At 38.4% G+C, this 19,029-nt stretch overlaps 1 protein-coding gene across 5 annotated transcripts in view; it reads right to left on the bottom strand.

The window, feature by feature from the left end:
* SPATS2L (spermatogenesis associated serine rich 2 like) overlaps positions 1 to 19,029 on the bottom strand; it is a 75,282-nt gene that overhangs the window by 17,770 nt on the left and 38,483 nt on the right. For all 5 annotated transcript variants that reach the window (XM_064717761.1, XM_064717758.1, XM_064717759.1 and 2 more), the window contains 5 exons: positions 10,768 to 10,876; positions 7,255 to 7,304; positions 6,569 to 6,809; positions 4,369 to 4,569; positions 3,826 to 3,961 (listed from right to left, as the gene is read on the bottom strand). In XM_064717761.1, the coding sequence (XP_064573831.1) occupies positions 3,826 to 3,961; positions 4,369 to 4,569; positions 6,569 to 6,809; positions 7,255 to 7,304; positions 10,768 to 10,876 (737 nt within the window). The remainder of the gene's footprint in view (positions 1 to 3,825; positions 3,962 to 4,368; positions 4,570 to 6,568; positions 6,810 to 7,254; positions 7,305 to 10,767; positions 10,877 to 19,029) is intronic.

The following is a 19,029-nucleotide window of genomic DNA, read 5'->3' as shown; positions in this document are numbered from 1 at the left end:
AGCCTTCTTTTCTGTGCTCTACACTACCATGAGGGACATGGCTACGCTCTGATATATTTTATATCAAAGTAGTAGGGGAAGCACCTCATGTTCTCACTGACACCAAGGTGTTCCTGAAAACCATACAGCAAAGCTAATTGCAACGAGGACAAATACTGGATCAAGAGCTAATATCAAGAAAATTTCTCTCCCAACTTTCAGGTCCATGTGAGCCTGAGGAACACTGTCCTTCAGCACACTTTGCCAAGTGCTCTCACAACCTTGGGAAAGCAATGCCACAGAAAGCCCAGCAAGAGCAGGGGTGACCAGAGTGCTGGATCACAGCAGGAGCACAATCCACATGAGACTGCAAAAGACTTCTTGCGGGGCTAAGTGCCCTGCTTGGTCCAGCCCATGGCTTGTAAAATGCTATAGAGTCTTCTGCATGAAAAGAACTCAATAAATGCAAGCTGTTATCACTTCTTCTGAGCACACAGAGAATAACTGCAGTTACCAGAAACTTCAGTGAGGTTCTTTAAGAAAGAGGAAGTGAGCCCAATGCAATGTTTTAAAATAAACATCTTTCTGGGATTGTTATTTGCCCCATTTTACTACAAAGTCAGAACTGAAGTAAGCATTACATTTTCCCCCAAGCTTTTACAGGAGTTCACGGCACATCTGCTCCTTAGCACTGGTTTTCAGATTGTGGGAGGATATGCACTATCTTGCCAGATAGGTGACTTTTTAAATAGCAGCATATTACATGTTCAGGAGTAACTTCCTATTGGCTAGCTCAAGCTGTGAAAAATCAGCAAGAGAGAAACATGGATTTTCACTGGCAGCTATCACTCAATAGTTTCTGCTGTTAAAAGGAGAAGTTCTTGTGAATGTGTCTGCTGAAGCTTTCAGGACATCTTAGGCCACATGTGCTATTCATTTAACTCCATAATAATGGTTTCATTTACTGTCTGAAAGTAGAAGGAAGACACATGATATTATCTTTGCATTCTTCATTCTGTCTGTGATTGGTAAAATAAGGAAAGATTTTAAAAACCAAAACAGATTATCAGAAAGTCAAAAATATTACTGACTCTCGCAATGCAGTTTTGATTCTGACCTTGACAGCACAAAAGGACACAAAAGCAGTCTTATATACTGTTATCAAAGGAAGAAAAATAAACCCAAAAGAGACAAATTAGTATGTGTTTCAGCATTCAGCTGCAATGCAAGATAAAAGCTTCTGACTTCATTTAGCTTCACTAAAACCCCTTAGGTGGTGCCAGCTGTGTGTAACAGGAAGGGGTTACAGTACTGAGCTCATTCCAGTGTTCCTGGCAGTTCTGTACACAGGCAGCACTTGGTGGCGGCTGTATCTGCTGTCCATCTCAAGCAGCCCACACTTCAGCAGGAACTGGGAGAGAAACTTGGAAAAACCTTTGGAATCACGATCACAATGGAGACCTGACATCATGCCCTTGCTTTGGTTATTCCATAGGATTCTGGGAGACACAGTTTAGCTGAATTCCTTAATTTTTCTCATGACATGTTGACTGCGCCACAGTGAAAGTCCACGCCAAAGGAGAGCAATAAATATGCTCACTTAAAACCTTACCCTCCTGCTAGCACTGGGGATGTTTTGTTCAATTATGGAGCAAGGAAACTCCCATGTAAAAAACACACACTAAACCCTGCAGCTCAGGAGTACAGTGTGATCCTTGTATGAGGTCTGAGGCTGTATGTATCACTGGTTCAGGTGATTTCTACCCAAATCCACTAAATCTACAGCAGTTGTCAGGGAGTTTTTGGAAACAAGCCATTAAAACAGCTGTGCCCATCTTCCTCAAAGTTTAGGCCACAAGATCATAAGAAATATCAGAAAACTCATTAATTTTAGCAAAGAAGGTGTTAAGTCAGGCAGTTCACTATTTAAACAAAAAATCTACTTCATTCATTTGAAGAAAAAGCTAAATGTTAGACTTACGAGCTGCCAAAAGCAACATAGCCAGTACTGAGATTTCCATAAACATCTCCTGACATTGTACTGTCCTCACTGCAATGTTATGCTGAGGCACAAATATTCAGACCACAGATCTGTTAGATTCTAGAGCTTCCAGCAGACTCCACTTCAATAATTTAGGCACTGAAGCTGGTAGGAGGCAAAATAAAATTAAGCCTATTGAAAAGTTTTCCAGGCTATTTTAATAATTTTAAGTACTTGCATTTACAAACTCTTTTGGGGTATTTCAGTATTAGGCAATATGTTTTACTGCTTTTCAAACTACAATATGAATACATGAAAAATGAAGAATTTCAGTTCTGAACTTACTACCTTCTTGCACTTTTAGATCATGACAGAATTATAAGTCTGTTCTGTGATCAGAGTGACAATTGCTTAAAGACGGAATTGCTTGTGACTGCCAGCAGCCAAGGTGAGACATGTGACATAAGATATTTTTAACACTCCTACCAAAAATAAAAAAGTGAGTGTGAACTACTTAGCAAATGAGATCCAACTATAGTTTTCTCAGAGAAAAGGTCCCCTCTGAGAATGACCAAAAAAAGGTGCAAGGAGCTGATGAACTCCACTCAATTTTTCTATCCCAACAATCTTGTTACTACATGGAAGTTCATCAGCAAAAATCACTGTAATGGCTCCAGAACAATCCTGACATTACTGAGTTTAGTACAACGGGTGATCACAGCTCACATTCACTGGAGAAACAGAAACACAGCTCTCCCTGCTATACAGTAAAGTACACTGGGGGCTCAGTGAACCAGAATCTTCCCCAAAATCAGCTCAGCAGCACCTGGATTTTCTGCCCATAGAGAAGTGGAGCCCCAATGGCCTTAAAGTTATTTTAGATGCATCTTTGAAGACAATGAATACACCACTGAAGTCCAATGTTAACAAACTTCTGCCAATACTACTGCTCTTCTATAAGATATGCTCATGAAAATACTGAGAAATACTGTGATTGAATTAAAGGGGAGAGGTTTTTTACTCTTCTCTGATTTGTAACCAAGTATTGTACATTTTAACATGATTTCTTCTTTTTATTCCAACACTGTCTAATACACAGGTTTTATATGACATCTGTGCTTAACCAAGGCTGAGTGAAACTCAAAGCAGGAAATATTTTTCTATGACAAGAATATATCAAATATGCAACTTGCTACTACAGCAATTATTTCTGCTATAAGTTTTCAAAGGGTGTACGTATACATGCTAAAGATCAGCAGTAATCAAAATTATAATAAATTATTATAATTTTTTTTAGATTAAAGACATAAAAAATGAGGAAAAAGAATGAATTAGAGATGCAAATTGGAAATTAAATGATGGATGGGAAACTTAGAAGAAACTATGAGGGAAAGTTAAGAGAACAATGGTAGGAAAAGAAGCAAAGATGATGGGACATGAAGAGACAGTAAAGGACTGTCTGCCAAAGGAAGTAAGATCAAAGATGCAGTACAGAAAGAAGAGATTTAAAGAAGGTAAAAAGAGACTTCAGAAAATCCCAGACAGGATATTTAGAACAGCTTTCATTTGCTCATATATGCTGCCACTGAATCTGATACAAAATAATTAGGTCAAGATGGATAATTAAGGAGTAAAAAAAATCCAAGTTTTTTTCAAAGAACTTTATGTATGTACACAATATATGCATATATTACTTCCTGGTTGGTGAGGAACGTCATTGCTTAAATGGCACCATGGTTTTTTTTTAATGAAACCAAATGCTGCAAACAAAGAGGGTGTAAGTGACCCATCCCCACTAATACCAGTCACTTAATTAGTCCCTTTTCCATGTGGAGCTGATGGATCCCTGCAGCTGATTTACCTACCAGCTGTGTAATTCTGCAAAAGCAGCTTTGATCTTCTTGACTGAATTATCCACTTCCTCTTTGATCATCACACGATATCTGGTTAGAGAAACAGTGCAACGCTGCAAGTCTTTTACAGACTTTTCAATGTTTGGCCCTAAAATAGAAAACAAAAATTGCACAGTAGTCAGAAAGCTGGTTTTAGTTTTTCTGAATGAGGCACCAGAAATAGTTCAACATATTATTTGCCCAGACTAGAATGAAGTGGGTATTCTACTGAAGTCCATAAATCCAACTTTTTCATAGTCCCTCCCTAGTGCTCTTCAGTTCTAAACATGTTTGCTGAAATGCATCCCCCAAATCAAATAAATATTAGAAAGGCATTATTAATTAAAATTATTCAGTTTAATATGTTAAATAGAGCATAAATTAATTCCTTTTTAAAATAATTCTGCTTGTACTTTCCAACACGTCTCTTTTTAACTTTTGTGAATGCAGAGGTTTTTTCCTGGAGGCCTCTGCTCTTTTTGACCTCAGAACACAGGAACCAGAAACCAAATTTACCTCTTTTTTTGACTGAATCATCTGTCTTTGTTTCAGGTTGGGTTGACACACTGGGTGATTTAACTGAGGAAGATTTTGACTTTGGCCTGCCTGGGTTACACTGGAGTTGAACTGGCGACTGAAGGGGCTCGTGCTGTTCTACTCCATTCACAGTCTTTGGGCTTGATTCCACAGATACTCTCTGGCGTTCTCGTTCTCTGTCTGCAAGAAAGCATTAAGGAAGAAAACAGGGAGTTGTAAGATTAAGAAAGGTATGAAGCCTTACTTTTAAGTCAGAATGACTTTATGGTGCTCTCCTGGCACACATTCTACAAAACCTCAGAGAGCTATGACAACAAATGAAATTGTTTTGGTAATTAAACACTAATTGGAAAACTTCCTTATTTCAACAGTGTATAAAAGAAAAACTCAATGAAAAAAATCAACTCTTTCATGCCAATGGGGAAAACACCTCATAACATAAAAAGCATGCTACCAATTATAGTATTTGTCCATATATGCATATATATAGCACACAAAAAATATTCCTAATTTTACTAAAAACATTTTAAAAGCTCTGACTAAACATTCCTACCTGAAATACTTACCTTGCCTGACTACAGATTTCTATCAAAAGCTGCTGCTAAGAGGAACCAAGCAGGAAATGAAGTAAGTCAAAGATTAGGCTCCTGGGTTCAACAGCTTCAGAGGGATAAGGTAACAATGCCTGAGCCTGTTTGGCTGCCACAAGACAACCTGGTTTCCTCTTTCTAAAACTTCAAAGGGATTCAAGATACTAGCATCATATTAGGAACAAGCAGCCAAAGCATGACTGTGAAAACTGACAGGCAAGGTCAGCTATTGCTGCCACTGTGAATTTTAGTTAAGGAAACAAGCATAAAAAGTGATTTGTTGTGTTACCTTATTTTTCTAATTTTTGCACTCACTTCAATGAATGAATGATTCTTCATTCTGAAGATGCTTTTTATGCATCACTTTATTCAACTGATGATGCATGGTGTCTGGAGAAAAGGGACTTATCAGATTAACAACTGGATTACAGCCCATGGAATGGGACAAACTGCTGGGATTGAGGGATATCACATGGACAGGGACAGCGGATCAACTAGTGACTTCTTTCTGCCCTGGCTGGGCATTAGGACAGGTGGAAAGCACATATAGGTATATTTAATGGCAATCAAGTACCACCAGAGGAACAAGGAGGAACATTAGTGCTCACATTTTAAATCAGCTTTTAAGGGCTTTAAAAGGTTGAGTCTAAAACCAGGAAAGGTATCTTGCATAAAACAGTATGTAAGAAAGTAATGAAAGAAGTCAAAGAAACCTGTGAATCTGTGAAAGCAAGAAACTCCAGTAATGCAGGGCTCTGGACACATCAAAGTTGCGATGCCAACACTGTCCTGCACGCACTGAGGAACTCTGCTCTGGGCGAACTGCCACTAACCTGTTCAACCCTGGCTGCATCTCACACTAGTGCACATAGAACATTCTTTATAAATCAAGGCTTTCTACTCTCAATTGAGGCTGCCCTTGCTACATAACTCTAACAGCTAATTAGAAACCAGCAATCTATTAGCTGACCTATAAAGGCCAGGGCTCTTCAGGTTCTGTCCCTAAGATATGATCTTCTGAAATTTGTTGTTAACGTGCATAACTGTTTTTACTGCATTTAATTAGCATGTACTAAAAGGCTATCAGAGTGTCTTTCCACATCACAATGGCCCTCCCTTCCCTGCTAAGAAAAGCCAGTGGAGGTCTACTGTGACTAGCATGCGTAGGGAAGATGAGAAAAAGAAAAAATGGACTAGTTTGGAATAAGCAATAAAGAAATCCAGTAATATGCCAAAAACTCATAGTGCTCAGATATCTTTACCCCACATGAGGGATTTAATAATTTTGCTAACAATCTGACACTCAAGCCATTTTCTAACCCTGCATTTTTTCTATATGTCTACTTGTAATATTCTGGATCAGCTGGGCTGTCTATAGGAGAAGAAAGAGATATTGCATGGAAACATATTACAAGATGAACAGTGTGCAGACATTAATCTATTGGCATGACACTGATAGTTATGTGCATTATTTTTCCACAAAAACATCTCTACAACATCTTCATGGCAATAAAAATACCATGGTCTTTATGTCAATGGAGGCTTGGCTACTGCCAGTTGCAAAGGTGCTCTCTGTCAGACAAACTGACCTTTGATTTCTGGACAGTCCAGTGCTGACCCTGCAAATCCAGAGCCTTTGTTCTCAGGAGAAGTGGTTTCCAGTTTCTGATTGGCAGAACCACGGCCAGAGTTGTCCTTAGGGCATCCATTCATATGACAGACATTTATTTGCTGAGGCTCTTGAGATGCCTTCTCAGGTCCACTATTCTTGTTTTTAGGATCTTTATTGCCTTGGTGCTGTTTAGATTTGCTTCTTTTTCTCCTATTGTTCTAAATGGAGAAATATCCCCAGAACAGAGACATCACTCAATGCAAATTGTACAAACTCAAAATACAATCAGTAAATGGAGCACTCAAAGTGGCTGTGACTATCCAGGATACAGCTTCTTATTAAAAGTGTTTTTGTGCATGGGCTGTCTTGGGATTTGTTGTGTGCTTGTCCAGGGTCCCACATCCAGGTACATGGAAATTCATGGAAATTCTGAGCAAATTTCTGCTGTCCCAAAAATTTGCTCAGAACACTGGGCTTAGTGAGACAATGACAGAAGAACAGGATTAAAAACAGTACACACATTTGCTTTCAAGTACTGTCTACAGGTGTGAATGAAGTCACCTGTGATGGAAAAGGCCAAGTACTGACCCAAAGTAGCACAATTCAAGTACAGACAGCTGACAAGTCATTTAAATGCCTTGACTCTAAAGAGCAAGTTCTTACCTTCTTTTTCCCTGTCATATTCCATTCCTTTAGAACCTGAGTTGCGCTGCCTAGAGGAAGAGAAAACATTTCAACAAAAGATCAGCTATGCAAAAGAACCACATGTTCATGATCAGTTTCTAGTCTCCTAGCTGAGGAGCATTTCAATTTGTTGTGAATTCTCTTATGTGGGGGGAACAAAATGGACACTGCTGCCTTTCTTCTTCTCAGCCACCTGTTTTGATTTCATTACTTATCGTGGATGGTCTCCTTGGCACTACTGGCTTTTTATGGACTTCATTGCTCAAAGTGATTGTGTGCCTAACTTAAAACATTAGCATAACACCCAGAAAAATCAACACTCAAATCTCTTGCCTGAAAAGGAAAGTATCTCAGTACCCAGAGTCAACAATGACTACGTTAAATAGTCCACCTTGACTCTAGAGCATCCAAAAGTTTTAAAAACTTCTGGCATTTTTATAACGAATTTTCTATGAGTTACCTGTCATCTTCAGAAGACATAAGAGTATAAAAAGTAAAGAATTAGCATACAAAAGAGTAATTTTGTGGACTCTTGCATAAAATCTGCATCACACAAATGCAGTAAACTTAGGCCTGGCAGAAAAGAATGATAAAAAAACTATACTGAACAGTAATTACAGTTATACTTGAAATTCTGCCTGTTAAATAATGAGTTGCTTATATAAATTTATGGAACAAAGCAGGCAGAGCTTTGGTCAGAGCAGTGCTTGCTGCAATGTTAGAAGAAAACTCTTCTCCTTCTAATTAACATCATCATTTTGATCTCCTGTAGCCTAATGCTGAAAATAGATCTCATGGTAAGCCTGCAGTCTGAACTGTCATCCAAACTACTATGGCATCATCTGCTACAATAATATTTTTAAATGCCACCAGATTAAAGGCCTTCTGCTTGCATTTAACAATCACTTTACTATCACTTCACAAATCCAGTAAATACTCAATTATTTGCCTTTTCAAGTGGATTTCATACTCAGCCATTCTTCTCAATTCTTTCAGCAAAATCTTGATATTAGTATTAAGAAGAATTGCTGTTTTCAGATCACCGTGAGTTGTCAACCTGCATTCAGCCAAACACGTGTGAGGTTTTCAGATGTACAGAAATTACTTTTCTATCACAATAAGCCAGATCCAAGATTATCTGGTGAGCCTGTCACACACAATAGGAAAGATTACGTATCTTGCTAAGTCAAATCTGTTAAATTGTGAAAAAACGTGCAGGGAATCCATCAAAGCCATGTTTTATTTGCTAGATGACATGACAATGCAGATAGACGGCTAAGACAACTTCTATTTCATGTATAACTCTATACATATTTACAATTAGTTAAACACACACTTATGTACATGTAAGTACAAGCCCCTCCCCTAAAGGTACCTCATCTTTTGACAGGCACCATGTTTCTGTATCAAGTAATAAACATTTGCTCCCCATTTTACTCCATGTTGCTGAAAATATGTGATTTCATGTGACAGCTTTGATAACTGTTTTCACAGTAGCAACCAACACCCTTCTTGTGTCTTTGCTTTGCTTCCCTCAGCTTCCCTGTGAATACTATGCATGCTGAGAGTTACTTTAGGGATTCATCCAACTATCCTCTCTTTCTTCCAATTGGAAATGCACTAACTGTCCAAGTCCCAAAGCCCTCTTTTGAATACACCAGTATATTTTTTTGAACACATCTACAAAGCACCTGAACAGACCTTCTGGTTATGCTTAATTAGATAAACTAGCATAGCAAATAAAACATTTGAACCCTCTCTCATTTAAATCAAATTTTACATACAGAATAAAATTTGTAACAGAGGGATCACTTAAATGTCACTCCAGATATGAAGCAAGACTGGAAATTAAATATGAATATTTCTTGATTCAGCAAGCAGCACCTCTGAGAGAAGCACTGCATGGAGGCAGCTCAACCTTTCCACTCAGCATGGCCATCCCAATGTTTTTCATTGCAGGACTTCTCAGCGAGTGTTATTTCAATCTTAGCAATTTTTGTCATTCATTGAAAAAATATTTCAGTTCTTTATTCTATCCATAGCGGCAGCTACGTGGATATGTATCTTTTCTGCTCTTTCCAGACAATAACAAATATTAGCAATTTTCAAACACTCCCTCACAAAGACTTCTGAACAGTGATCATGAACTGGTGAAGTTCAAAAAAAAGGTCATCTGAACCCAGGTCTAACAGCTTGCTTTTCTTCATGACTTTATTGCACTTCTTGCAAAGCTTATTGCTTGCCCTGTTTCTTCCTTACAGTGGGTAATGAAACAACTTCCTCTCTTGAGGAGCCATTGGAAACAATTGATAAGCCACAAGCAAGCTATGATAACTTACTACAAAATAAAGTGAAAGCAACTTAGTGAATAGTCATCAAAAAGTCCTCCACTACCTTCCTCGGGACATACATTACAGGAAAAAAAATTATTGTTAATTGGATACATCACACTTCCCTTTTCCTGTGTGTGTATGTGCACAGACAAATGCAATTTCAATATATCCCTCAGAACGTAACTGTCTGTGCAGCTACCTGAAGCAAAAAGAATCATATAGATCTGGTGGAAGAATTTTGAAACATTTATAAATACTCCAGTTTGCTTGCATCTGCTTTTTGCATATTGCTAATTCCTAGTATACGATGACACTTTTTGAGTGATACATTTTAGTAAGTTATTCCAAATCAAACCCAAACTTCATTTTGAAGCAAAATAGGCATGAATTAAACAACTTGCTGAGATAGCAAAAATGAGGCATTTTTAAGATCTACAGGGCCATTTGAGACCACCAAACTTCTACTATCATTTATGTAACCCCAAACTACAAAAATTTTGAAAAAGATTGTTCATGGTATGCCATTACTTCGGCAAAGGGTTTCTCACAGATTCTGGTGAAAGTTCAAAATACTTGACTTTATATATTTACCAGAAAAGTGATATTAAAATACAAGTGACCTTTCATTAGAGGTGGTCTCATGACGCAAAATACAAACACGGATCCAGGTTTAAATGGTTCGAACTTTCAATGAAGTCTCGGTTCAGCCATTATAAATGTCAAGACTATTTGCAAAATTCAGATTGAGGTTTGAATGTCAATGTATGCATCAAGTTCAGGGGTTTAGGGGCCTGGTTATGTGCTTCAGAACTATCCTGAATTGTTCTTAGCTACTGTACTTAGATCTTCAATAGTGAATAATTTCCTGACATATTACTTTAAAAAGCATTAACTTTCATGCAGAATAAAGAAGCAGGTCTGCAGTAAGAATGGCTTCAAGAACAGCAAAGTCAGGTAGAACAGATGAACAACCATGTCAATCTCATACTATAAAGAAGCAAAGATGCAGCCAAGAGGATCAATTTTTTTATAATTAACAAGTGTCACACATTAGATTTCAGAAGAACTACAGAATATATTTTGAGCCACTAGAGACAACAAATAATTGGCATGTCATTGAATCTCTCCTGCGTTAGTGAAAAAGGTACATTGTACTCACCATCCATGAAAGCTTGAACAGCCTTGTCTACATTGTTATCAAATTGCTGCAACACCAGAACTATCTCATTATTGCTTTTGTTCGGAACAATTGATCGGATTGCATTGATCTGTAAGTAAAGGAAGACAATCACATGAATTTACCATACTCCTTTAGACTGTAAGGTACCTGTGCCAATGCATGTTTATAAAAATACCTGTTACACTGAGGTGCTCACGAGCACACAGCAATGTATCTATCTGCACAAAGTAATGCCCATCCTATCCTCACCCAGCCATGCAAATAATGAAGTGGTTTCTTCATGACATCAAATCATAGAACTGGTAGCCAGTAATCCTGGAAACAAATCCAACTCAGTCACAGCAGAAGAATTCTAGCTTAATCCAACTGACAGAATTTGGCCTTATGCTTCTTTCCTAAATGGTCTATTTGCTGCCAAGTGTCTTGATATATTACCTATGCAAATTTAGTGAGCACACAACCTCTTCAACAAGGCTCTTGCATCGCCTTGCTACATCAAAGTTATGGCTGATTTTTTTTGGCAGCTGAAAAACAGTCATGTGCATGAAAACAGTTGGAAGCTAAAAGAGAACAATATAATTTTTAAAAGTTTTAGTGGCTGCTCAACATTATTTCAGTTTGCTGTTCCATATACAAGTGACCAGGAAGCTTGTGTAACAAAATCCTGAACAAAGGACATGGGATGCCAAATGCTTCCTTCAGGAAACTGCTGATGGATGAGGTGTTACACCCACAGATTACTCTGGCATGCAATGCTTAAATTTCACAGTATTTGCTACTGCTATACTGTCAGTATCCATTGATACCAAATGGAATTCAACTAATGACGTTTTAATAAAATATTCCTACTGGAATCATATTATCATTTATTTTCTCATTCCTATATATTATAACTGAAAGCAAATAGCTACGTGAAACTTTGTTGCTATTTTATTTTAATGCTACAAAAATGTTACTAGGTAAGACCAAAAAAAAAAAAAATTTAAACATAATTAGCAAAACAAAAGCCTATGATAAAAAATGAGAGACACTGCCAGCCTAGTTTAGCCATTCCAAATTAGCTTTATGAGCTTCTGAGTCAAGATATCCAGCACGTATTTACAATCAGAAACTTGTTATTGTCCTGCAAATGTTTATCTGGCACCCTCCTTTGTCATCTTTCTGTAGGAATACATCCTTGATTAGGGTGTACTTTATTTACTGCATCCCAATGCCATCATGCTAATTGCGAAACAGTGTGGTCTTTTTATTGTACTGAGAAATATAATTGCGAAAAAGTAATACATGAAGGTAGAGCTGTTTAAGGGCATTAGGGCGGCTCACATGGCAAAAGCATTCACACTACCTTGTTGTAGCTGCCCAGCTACGTGCTGAAGGACAATCCCTATGGAGTCTCCATCAATGGAGACATCAGAAGGTGCTCAGATTTGACCAAAATAATCTAATTTTCTTGTAGTACGTGCATCCCACTCCCCAACCACTGTGTTTCCCTGTCCTGTATACTACCGTAAACCAGGAATCATGGCATGCTGTCTCATTGCAGTGATGGGACAGCTCAGATTCCTGATGCCTACTGGACTCAGCTTCAGAACTGCAAAAGGCTCATGCTTGGCTTCAGCACGTTAGTACAGCTACTTGGGATGATTTACTGTGCTCCTGTCCATCATCCCATCACACCCCTCTCTGCAGCTTCACATTCACCCACAGCACCTGTCAGGTGGCAAGTCTAGCCTTGGGCAGTCCAGGCCAAACCCAGAATTCAGAAGGCAGTGGAGCTGAAGTGCTTGCCTGCTTCCCAAGGACCTTTTCCCAGAGGCCTATCCCACTGTCTGTCTGATGTTACCGTGCTATGTCTGCTACGCCGGCCCACAGACTCAGTCCCCAGCCAACAGAGGCTGCTTTACAGTATCTACTAAACAGGGCTAACTTTATGTTAAAGTTCATACAGAGTAGGCTGGCAAGTGGACTGCTTGAGCCAGAGGTTGTTGTTGCCAGAAACTGTGCAGAAAATCCCCTGTCTGCTCAAGTTTCTCTCTTCAGCTGACATGCATGCATGGGAAGAAGTAATGAGTATAGCTCTCTGCTAAGTGCTGCAGGCAGCCAAGTGAAAACTAACCCAAATCAATAGGATGTGAAGAGAAAGCACTGGGAAAGGGAGTTAATTAATCTAGTGATTGTGGGCACAGGCGTGCTATTTACTGATAAAGTTGCAACAAGTGTGAACAGAGCTGGCTCCACAATAAGAGTTGGCAAAGACACTAAGGTAGAGCAGGCCACAAGCTGCAGATATTTTATGTTCAAGCTCACAGCTCTCAAACATTTTCACCATGTGGATTACATCTTCATATTCTCACAAAAAACTCCCCTCTTCTTTCACAATCATGTGAATCGTCTCTCTGCCTACTCAAAATTGCATAATCTCCTTGTGGTAACTGCTTACAGGAAAAATAGTAAAAGAAATATCTAGGGTATTCTAACCAACTTTAAACTTAAGCACAAGCATCTCACATGGCTTCTAGGTCCCACTTTGCTATGAAAGGTCTGCAAGCCTCAGGAAGCATCTGGAAACAACCAAGTGAGGCTAAGACCTCACTCAGAGAATCAGACGACTCGCCACACAGTGCACTTTGGAAACTTAAAAAGAAGAAGAATATCTGCAGGGTAGAGGACATTGACACACAAGAACTCAACCAAGCAGGCTATGTTTTAGACAAGATCAGCCAAAGACTTTCTGTTTGCACTGTGTGATCTTTGTTAAGAGTTTTTTTATTATAGAAAAACCAGGATTAAAAGCTAAACTGTGCTTCATTCAACTAATACAATAATTAAATAAAAAAGGTTAGGGAAACATTTTAGTTGTGGAGATAACCCATGATGATGATAACCCAGGATGATGATCTTAGGAAAAATGCTTAACAGTAACGAGAAAAGAAATTTGCCATATGACAACACTGTGGACACAGCCCTGGTTTAGTTGGACTACTAAAAAATTTGATTTAGAGAATTAATATACTGTAAAGCTCAACAGTTCTACTGCCAAAACCCAACAATATTTTTTGTTGACCACTGCCCAAAAAATACATTTGCTTATCTTTGTATTTGGAAAATATAAAAAATTGAGAAGTTTAATGAAAGAATTCCTCAGGAAAAGAACATCAGATTGCAAAGGAAAGCATCCAAGAACTAGGAAATCCAAAATCAGAAGTTGCTTAGACTTTTTAAAATCCGCTTCTCTTATGTAAGTATGCTGTGACACCCAGGATATCTACAAGTTAGAGTTTCTCCTTTCCAGATTTGTGCAGTGATTTAAGTGGGTGAGTAGATGAAAACTAAAATTTGCAATCACTAGAATGCATCAAAATTAATACACACACATCTATATCTATAACAATCTCAGTTCAGAATCAAAAGAACAGAGATCCCAAAAGGTTTTGCTCCAAAACAAAGTATTTTGTTGAGTAAATTTTTAGGAACAAAATGGCATCATGTTACCATACTTCTGGAATTTCAAAGACAAAGATTTGTGTGTCAGACAGCAAGTCTACAACACATGCACTGTTTTACCAATGTTGTAATCCAGAATACATTGGAACTGTTGTAGACAGGCAATGAAAATGTCAGCAATTTCTGGACAGAAGTTACTGACATGTGGTTACAAAACTCAGATTGTGACCTGACAGTGTATCTGGGAGGAGGACATAATATATGGAGGGAGAACAGGCAACCTTCACCTAGAAATGCCAATTTCAAGGTCCCAGATATTCCAGCCCTTAGTCCTTTAACCCTGATTTCAAATATATATGTAGATTTATGGGTCTGAAGCTCATCTCTATCCCCTCATGCAAAAAGTGTCCCATTTGTTTCCAGAAAGGGACCTAGTGATAAAAAAGAAAAAGTCAAAGGGAGAGATGGGAAAATTCCTGACAGCATAAGCCTAACACAAATGCACTTCTCCAACTGTAGGTCATAAGAGACCTAACACAGACTGTGATGAAAAGAAGCATATCAAAGCTCCAGGAACGCTTGACAAATGCAAGATGACAAGGTGGACTTACTGAAGGGCTCAATGTGATCTGGATCCAGCCACTCCAGGTATGCTGGCTGCTCTGTGGTTCACCTGCTAGCTCAGGTGATAAAACAGCCCTTGTGCTAGTACAGCTGTACCTCTCACTGCTTACAAACCTCCAGCTGCTTGGGACAAGTCCATCACTTCCCAATCCAAAAAACTGTATAGAGCTCATTTTCATTACAGATGTTGATAGGATGATGCCAGGGCAGGAGGCAACTCCTAACTTTCCTAAGTTTCTCTAAACTCATAGCCCTCAAACTCAGTAAGAATATCCATCTTCTTAACATGTAAACAACAGATTATGCAACTAGAATCATCTGGTATTTATGACTTCTCAACAACCAACTCTTTTAAAAAATGTTCAGCATCCTAAAATACGAAAGAAAGTACCGGAGCAAAAGAATCCCTTCCCAGGGAATGGTACTGCATTAATGCCATTCTGCAAAGACTAACGCAGCAGTCTACTTTATTAGATTTCCATTTATGTGGGAGAAAACGGTTTTTTTCCTACTTACTGAAACCTGATCATAGGAGAAACAGCATTACCAGACTAATTATTTTGTGAAACATCCTGTTTTTATCCAGTGTAGATTCCCAGTGAACTGCTGTCATCATCTGGATGCTAGACAGCATTCCAGGACACCCAGAGAATTCAGTAACATACCTTCAGAACCACAGATAATTAAGGCTATTAATGTCAGCATTAGTTGAGAATCTGTCACTGACAGCAGTTAAGTTCCTGGGCTTTCCCTCCTGCAGCCTAACAGGAAAGCACATTCCTTTGTTTACTAAGAAAACTTTCTCGGAATTTCAGCTTACCAAAGCTACTTCAAAGCAATCACAGACCTAAAATATAAACCTGTGATATTGACTGTATACAGTCAAGAACATGAAAGACAGAACACAGGTCCACCTCCATTTAAACTCATGATCCAGAGCTCAAGTCCTGCTAATGCTTGCTGCAATTTGAGCCAGACTGTGTCTCATCAGAATTCCACAGTCATGAGGATGTTTTTATCTGTCTCTTACAAAAAATGTTGAAGACTGCCCAGAAATGGAATCAAAACTGAAAAAGATATCAAGTCTCCTCAGATAAGTGTCTACCTCACAATAAAATCCTCAAGGTCTGATCAGATATACTTGACTATTTTTCTGATGATTACTGTTAAGCATCTCACTTGAGGCAAATTTTTGGCTCACCTAAAAAAAAATTATACACACACACACTCATATATATAAATAAAATGAATCAGTAACAGGTTACTTTGGAGGAATATAGCGCACAGGAAAGGATGCTGAATTCTACCCTCTCGTGGTAGCTTACTCTAAGTCCTCACAAACACCCATCTCACAAGACTTTCCAGGTAAGTCAAAGCTCAAAAAGAAACAGAGCCAGCCTGGAAGTTGTGATACCAGATTATTTATTCCACATGCAGAACCAAGCTGACAGTGATGTGCGCTCCTCTAAGCCCTTTACTTTCTCTGTCAAGTTTCAAATGGTTCCCAGGCAACTGTAACAACATGGACTCAATCACTGCCTGTTTGCTGCTCTGCTCCATCTGGTCCCCCTTGGCATCATCTCAAAGAGGATGTTTCTGGTGAATAAGTAACATATCCGGGGTTCAGAGAGTTTGTTTATATATTTCTGACATAGTGACAAATTAAACTTCTTTGCTGAAAGCTCACGGCTGTTCTGAAACCCCTAAACACAGCTGCTCTAATCCCCCTGAAGTAAGTTACTATTATGGTCACTTGGACAGAAATATTCTTATTCATGCTTGGTTAGAAAAACTAACACCTTCACTTTGTACTAAACATTAAGATCAACAGATCTTCTCTAAGTTAGGAATTAAATTAATTTCTAAGTATGGTTATCAATAAACACAGACATTTCCTACTTTATTTTTACTGCATGTCAGTAGCAAATGTTTTATGTACGCAGATACATCATTCAATTCCATTACACCCCCAAGTTCTCCCAAATCCTGCAAGTGAAGCAGGGAAGAAGGGCTGCCAGCAGAACACTGCTGGTTTTGATAATCTGGGAATTTAGCATTAACAGATGTCCTGGCTACATTAAGGAAGAAAATGCAGTTTAAAACCACTTTATGGTAGAATTTTTAAAAAGGTTTTGAACTTCTACACAAACATATTTCATGAATACAATTTCACTTGGTTGTGTTAAGAGACTATTTCTTACATTGGAGACATTTTTCCAGAAGCTTTACTAAGTTCATCATGGCAAACTGAACAAGTGCTGCTAATATCCCCTTTGAGCAAAATGACAGTTTTGATCAGATCTGTGCCTCTCTTTCTGCTACATGATCTCTTCATCACTCTCATACATTCTGATCATTAATTCCTAGTAAGCCCCAAAAAAGTTCTACTTGCTGCAGTAAACTTCTTTAGGCACTTGTCATGGATTTATTATTTCTCCCGTATCCATCAAATAGAAAGCCAGACATTCTAATATGTTATTTCAGGATTCCTGAGAAGTTTGGCTTAGTAAGAACTGTTCTACTCGAGTGATGACAGCACCATTTTTAGACATGGGTCTGTGATATCCTCAATCCAAGTTAAATGGCTCATCAAGTGACAAAAGTGCATTTTGATCAACTTTTTGGTCTTTGAACAGTCCATCTATTTCAACACACGGGCAAAGAACAGCTGCAAAGGTCAAGTTTAAGGAGAAAGTTTCCAATCTGTGATTTCACTATCTGCTTCAGTAATGAATGATTTCAAATTTACATACTACTTCCATTCCTTCCACTAAATCCTACTCTTTCCTTGCATGCTGACTATTGCTTATGAAAACCACATTTATGGTGTGATGCAAACAAAACCGTGAAACCTCCAAAACCACATCTGAATAAAATTTCCTTCTTGCAGTGCTGCCCATCTGCTCCTCCAGCTCTGACACTTGAAATGACAATATGAGAAAGCAAGCCTTTCAGGAGAACTTCAGCAAAACTTCACTCCTAACAGAATCTCAAAAGGAGAATTTTCATCTGAATGAGTATTTTGCTAATTCCAGCTGACAGCAGATCTCACAGCAAACAAACAAACAAAAACAAGACAAAACCCCAGAAACAAAAACAACAACAACAAAAACAAACAAACAAAAAAACCTAACCAAAAAAATGGACCCAAAAGCAAGTGTAAAGTTTAAACAATTCTTGATATTTCTTTGGATCAAAACCAAACTCGCATGCCAGAGATGAATGGTTATTCTGGGGAGTGCATGATACTCACTCTTCTCTTGTTAAACTAAGAGGGCCTAATTGTTGCAGGAGACAATACATCACTTGTCTTCCTCACTCCAATTTCTTCTTCTTTGGAAGACTTGTAATTCAGAATCTCAGCACCTCTTCTGGTGATGTACTAGGCTAATGCTTGAATACCTCCTTTGATTTTATGGATTTGGATGCAAGCCAATGAGTTTAGCTCATTTTACCCCTTAATCCGGTGAACTTTTGTGCATATGATCTGAACTATGTATAACACTTGGTCTCTGAAAATCCTCATACAAAAAATAAACCCTTACTTATTTTCAGGCACAGAGATGATTATGAGTGTTATCAAAGGCAAGAGGGATAGTGGCATAGTGAAGGAAGACTACAGCACGGGTCAGGGCAGAGGGAATTATTCTGAGAGAGGTCCTGATGGTAAACTTCTTATACTGGTTATGCACGCAATTAATGACCTTTGTGTCAGCTGAAAGGCAGAACATAGGTTATTCCAGAAAATCTGTGGGTTATGTGCATGAAAATATGGTAATTGAAACAGTCCTGGCTCCCCTACAAGAGTATCACAGCTGCAGGAGTCTCTGCCAACTATGGAAAGTTTCATTAGCCTTCCTAACATCATAGGCCAACATTTATATAAATCTCTTGAGGGAGAAAAAAGAAGATACAAAATAGAATGTTTAACCTATTGACTCTATGAACTATTTCAGCTGAAATGCCAAGAATGAATTATACAAGTATCACTACCACAGTAGCGTTCTCTTATGACTCAAATTCAGGGGTGGGGCTTTACAGAGCCTGGTTATGAGTGTAATGTCCAAAATGTCTGCACTGGCATCATACCACTTTTAAAACAGTAGCAGAGGTTTTACTTTCTTGAATAACTAGAAACTGATCATGGAGAGAACACAGGGAAAGGTCACCACT

The sequence above is a fragment of the Zonotrichia leucophrys genome, chromosome 7 (genome assembly GCF_028769735.1).
Source record: "Zonotrichia leucophrys gambelii isolate GWCS_2022_RI chromosome 7, RI_Zleu_2.0, whole genome shotgun sequence".
Classification (NCBI taxonomy): Eukaryota; Metazoa; Chordata; class Aves; order Passeriformes; family Passerellidae; genus Zonotrichia; species Zonotrichia leucophrys.
Note: the sequence above shows the minus strand (reverse complement) of the source record. Positions and strands in the feature narration are given on the sequence as shown.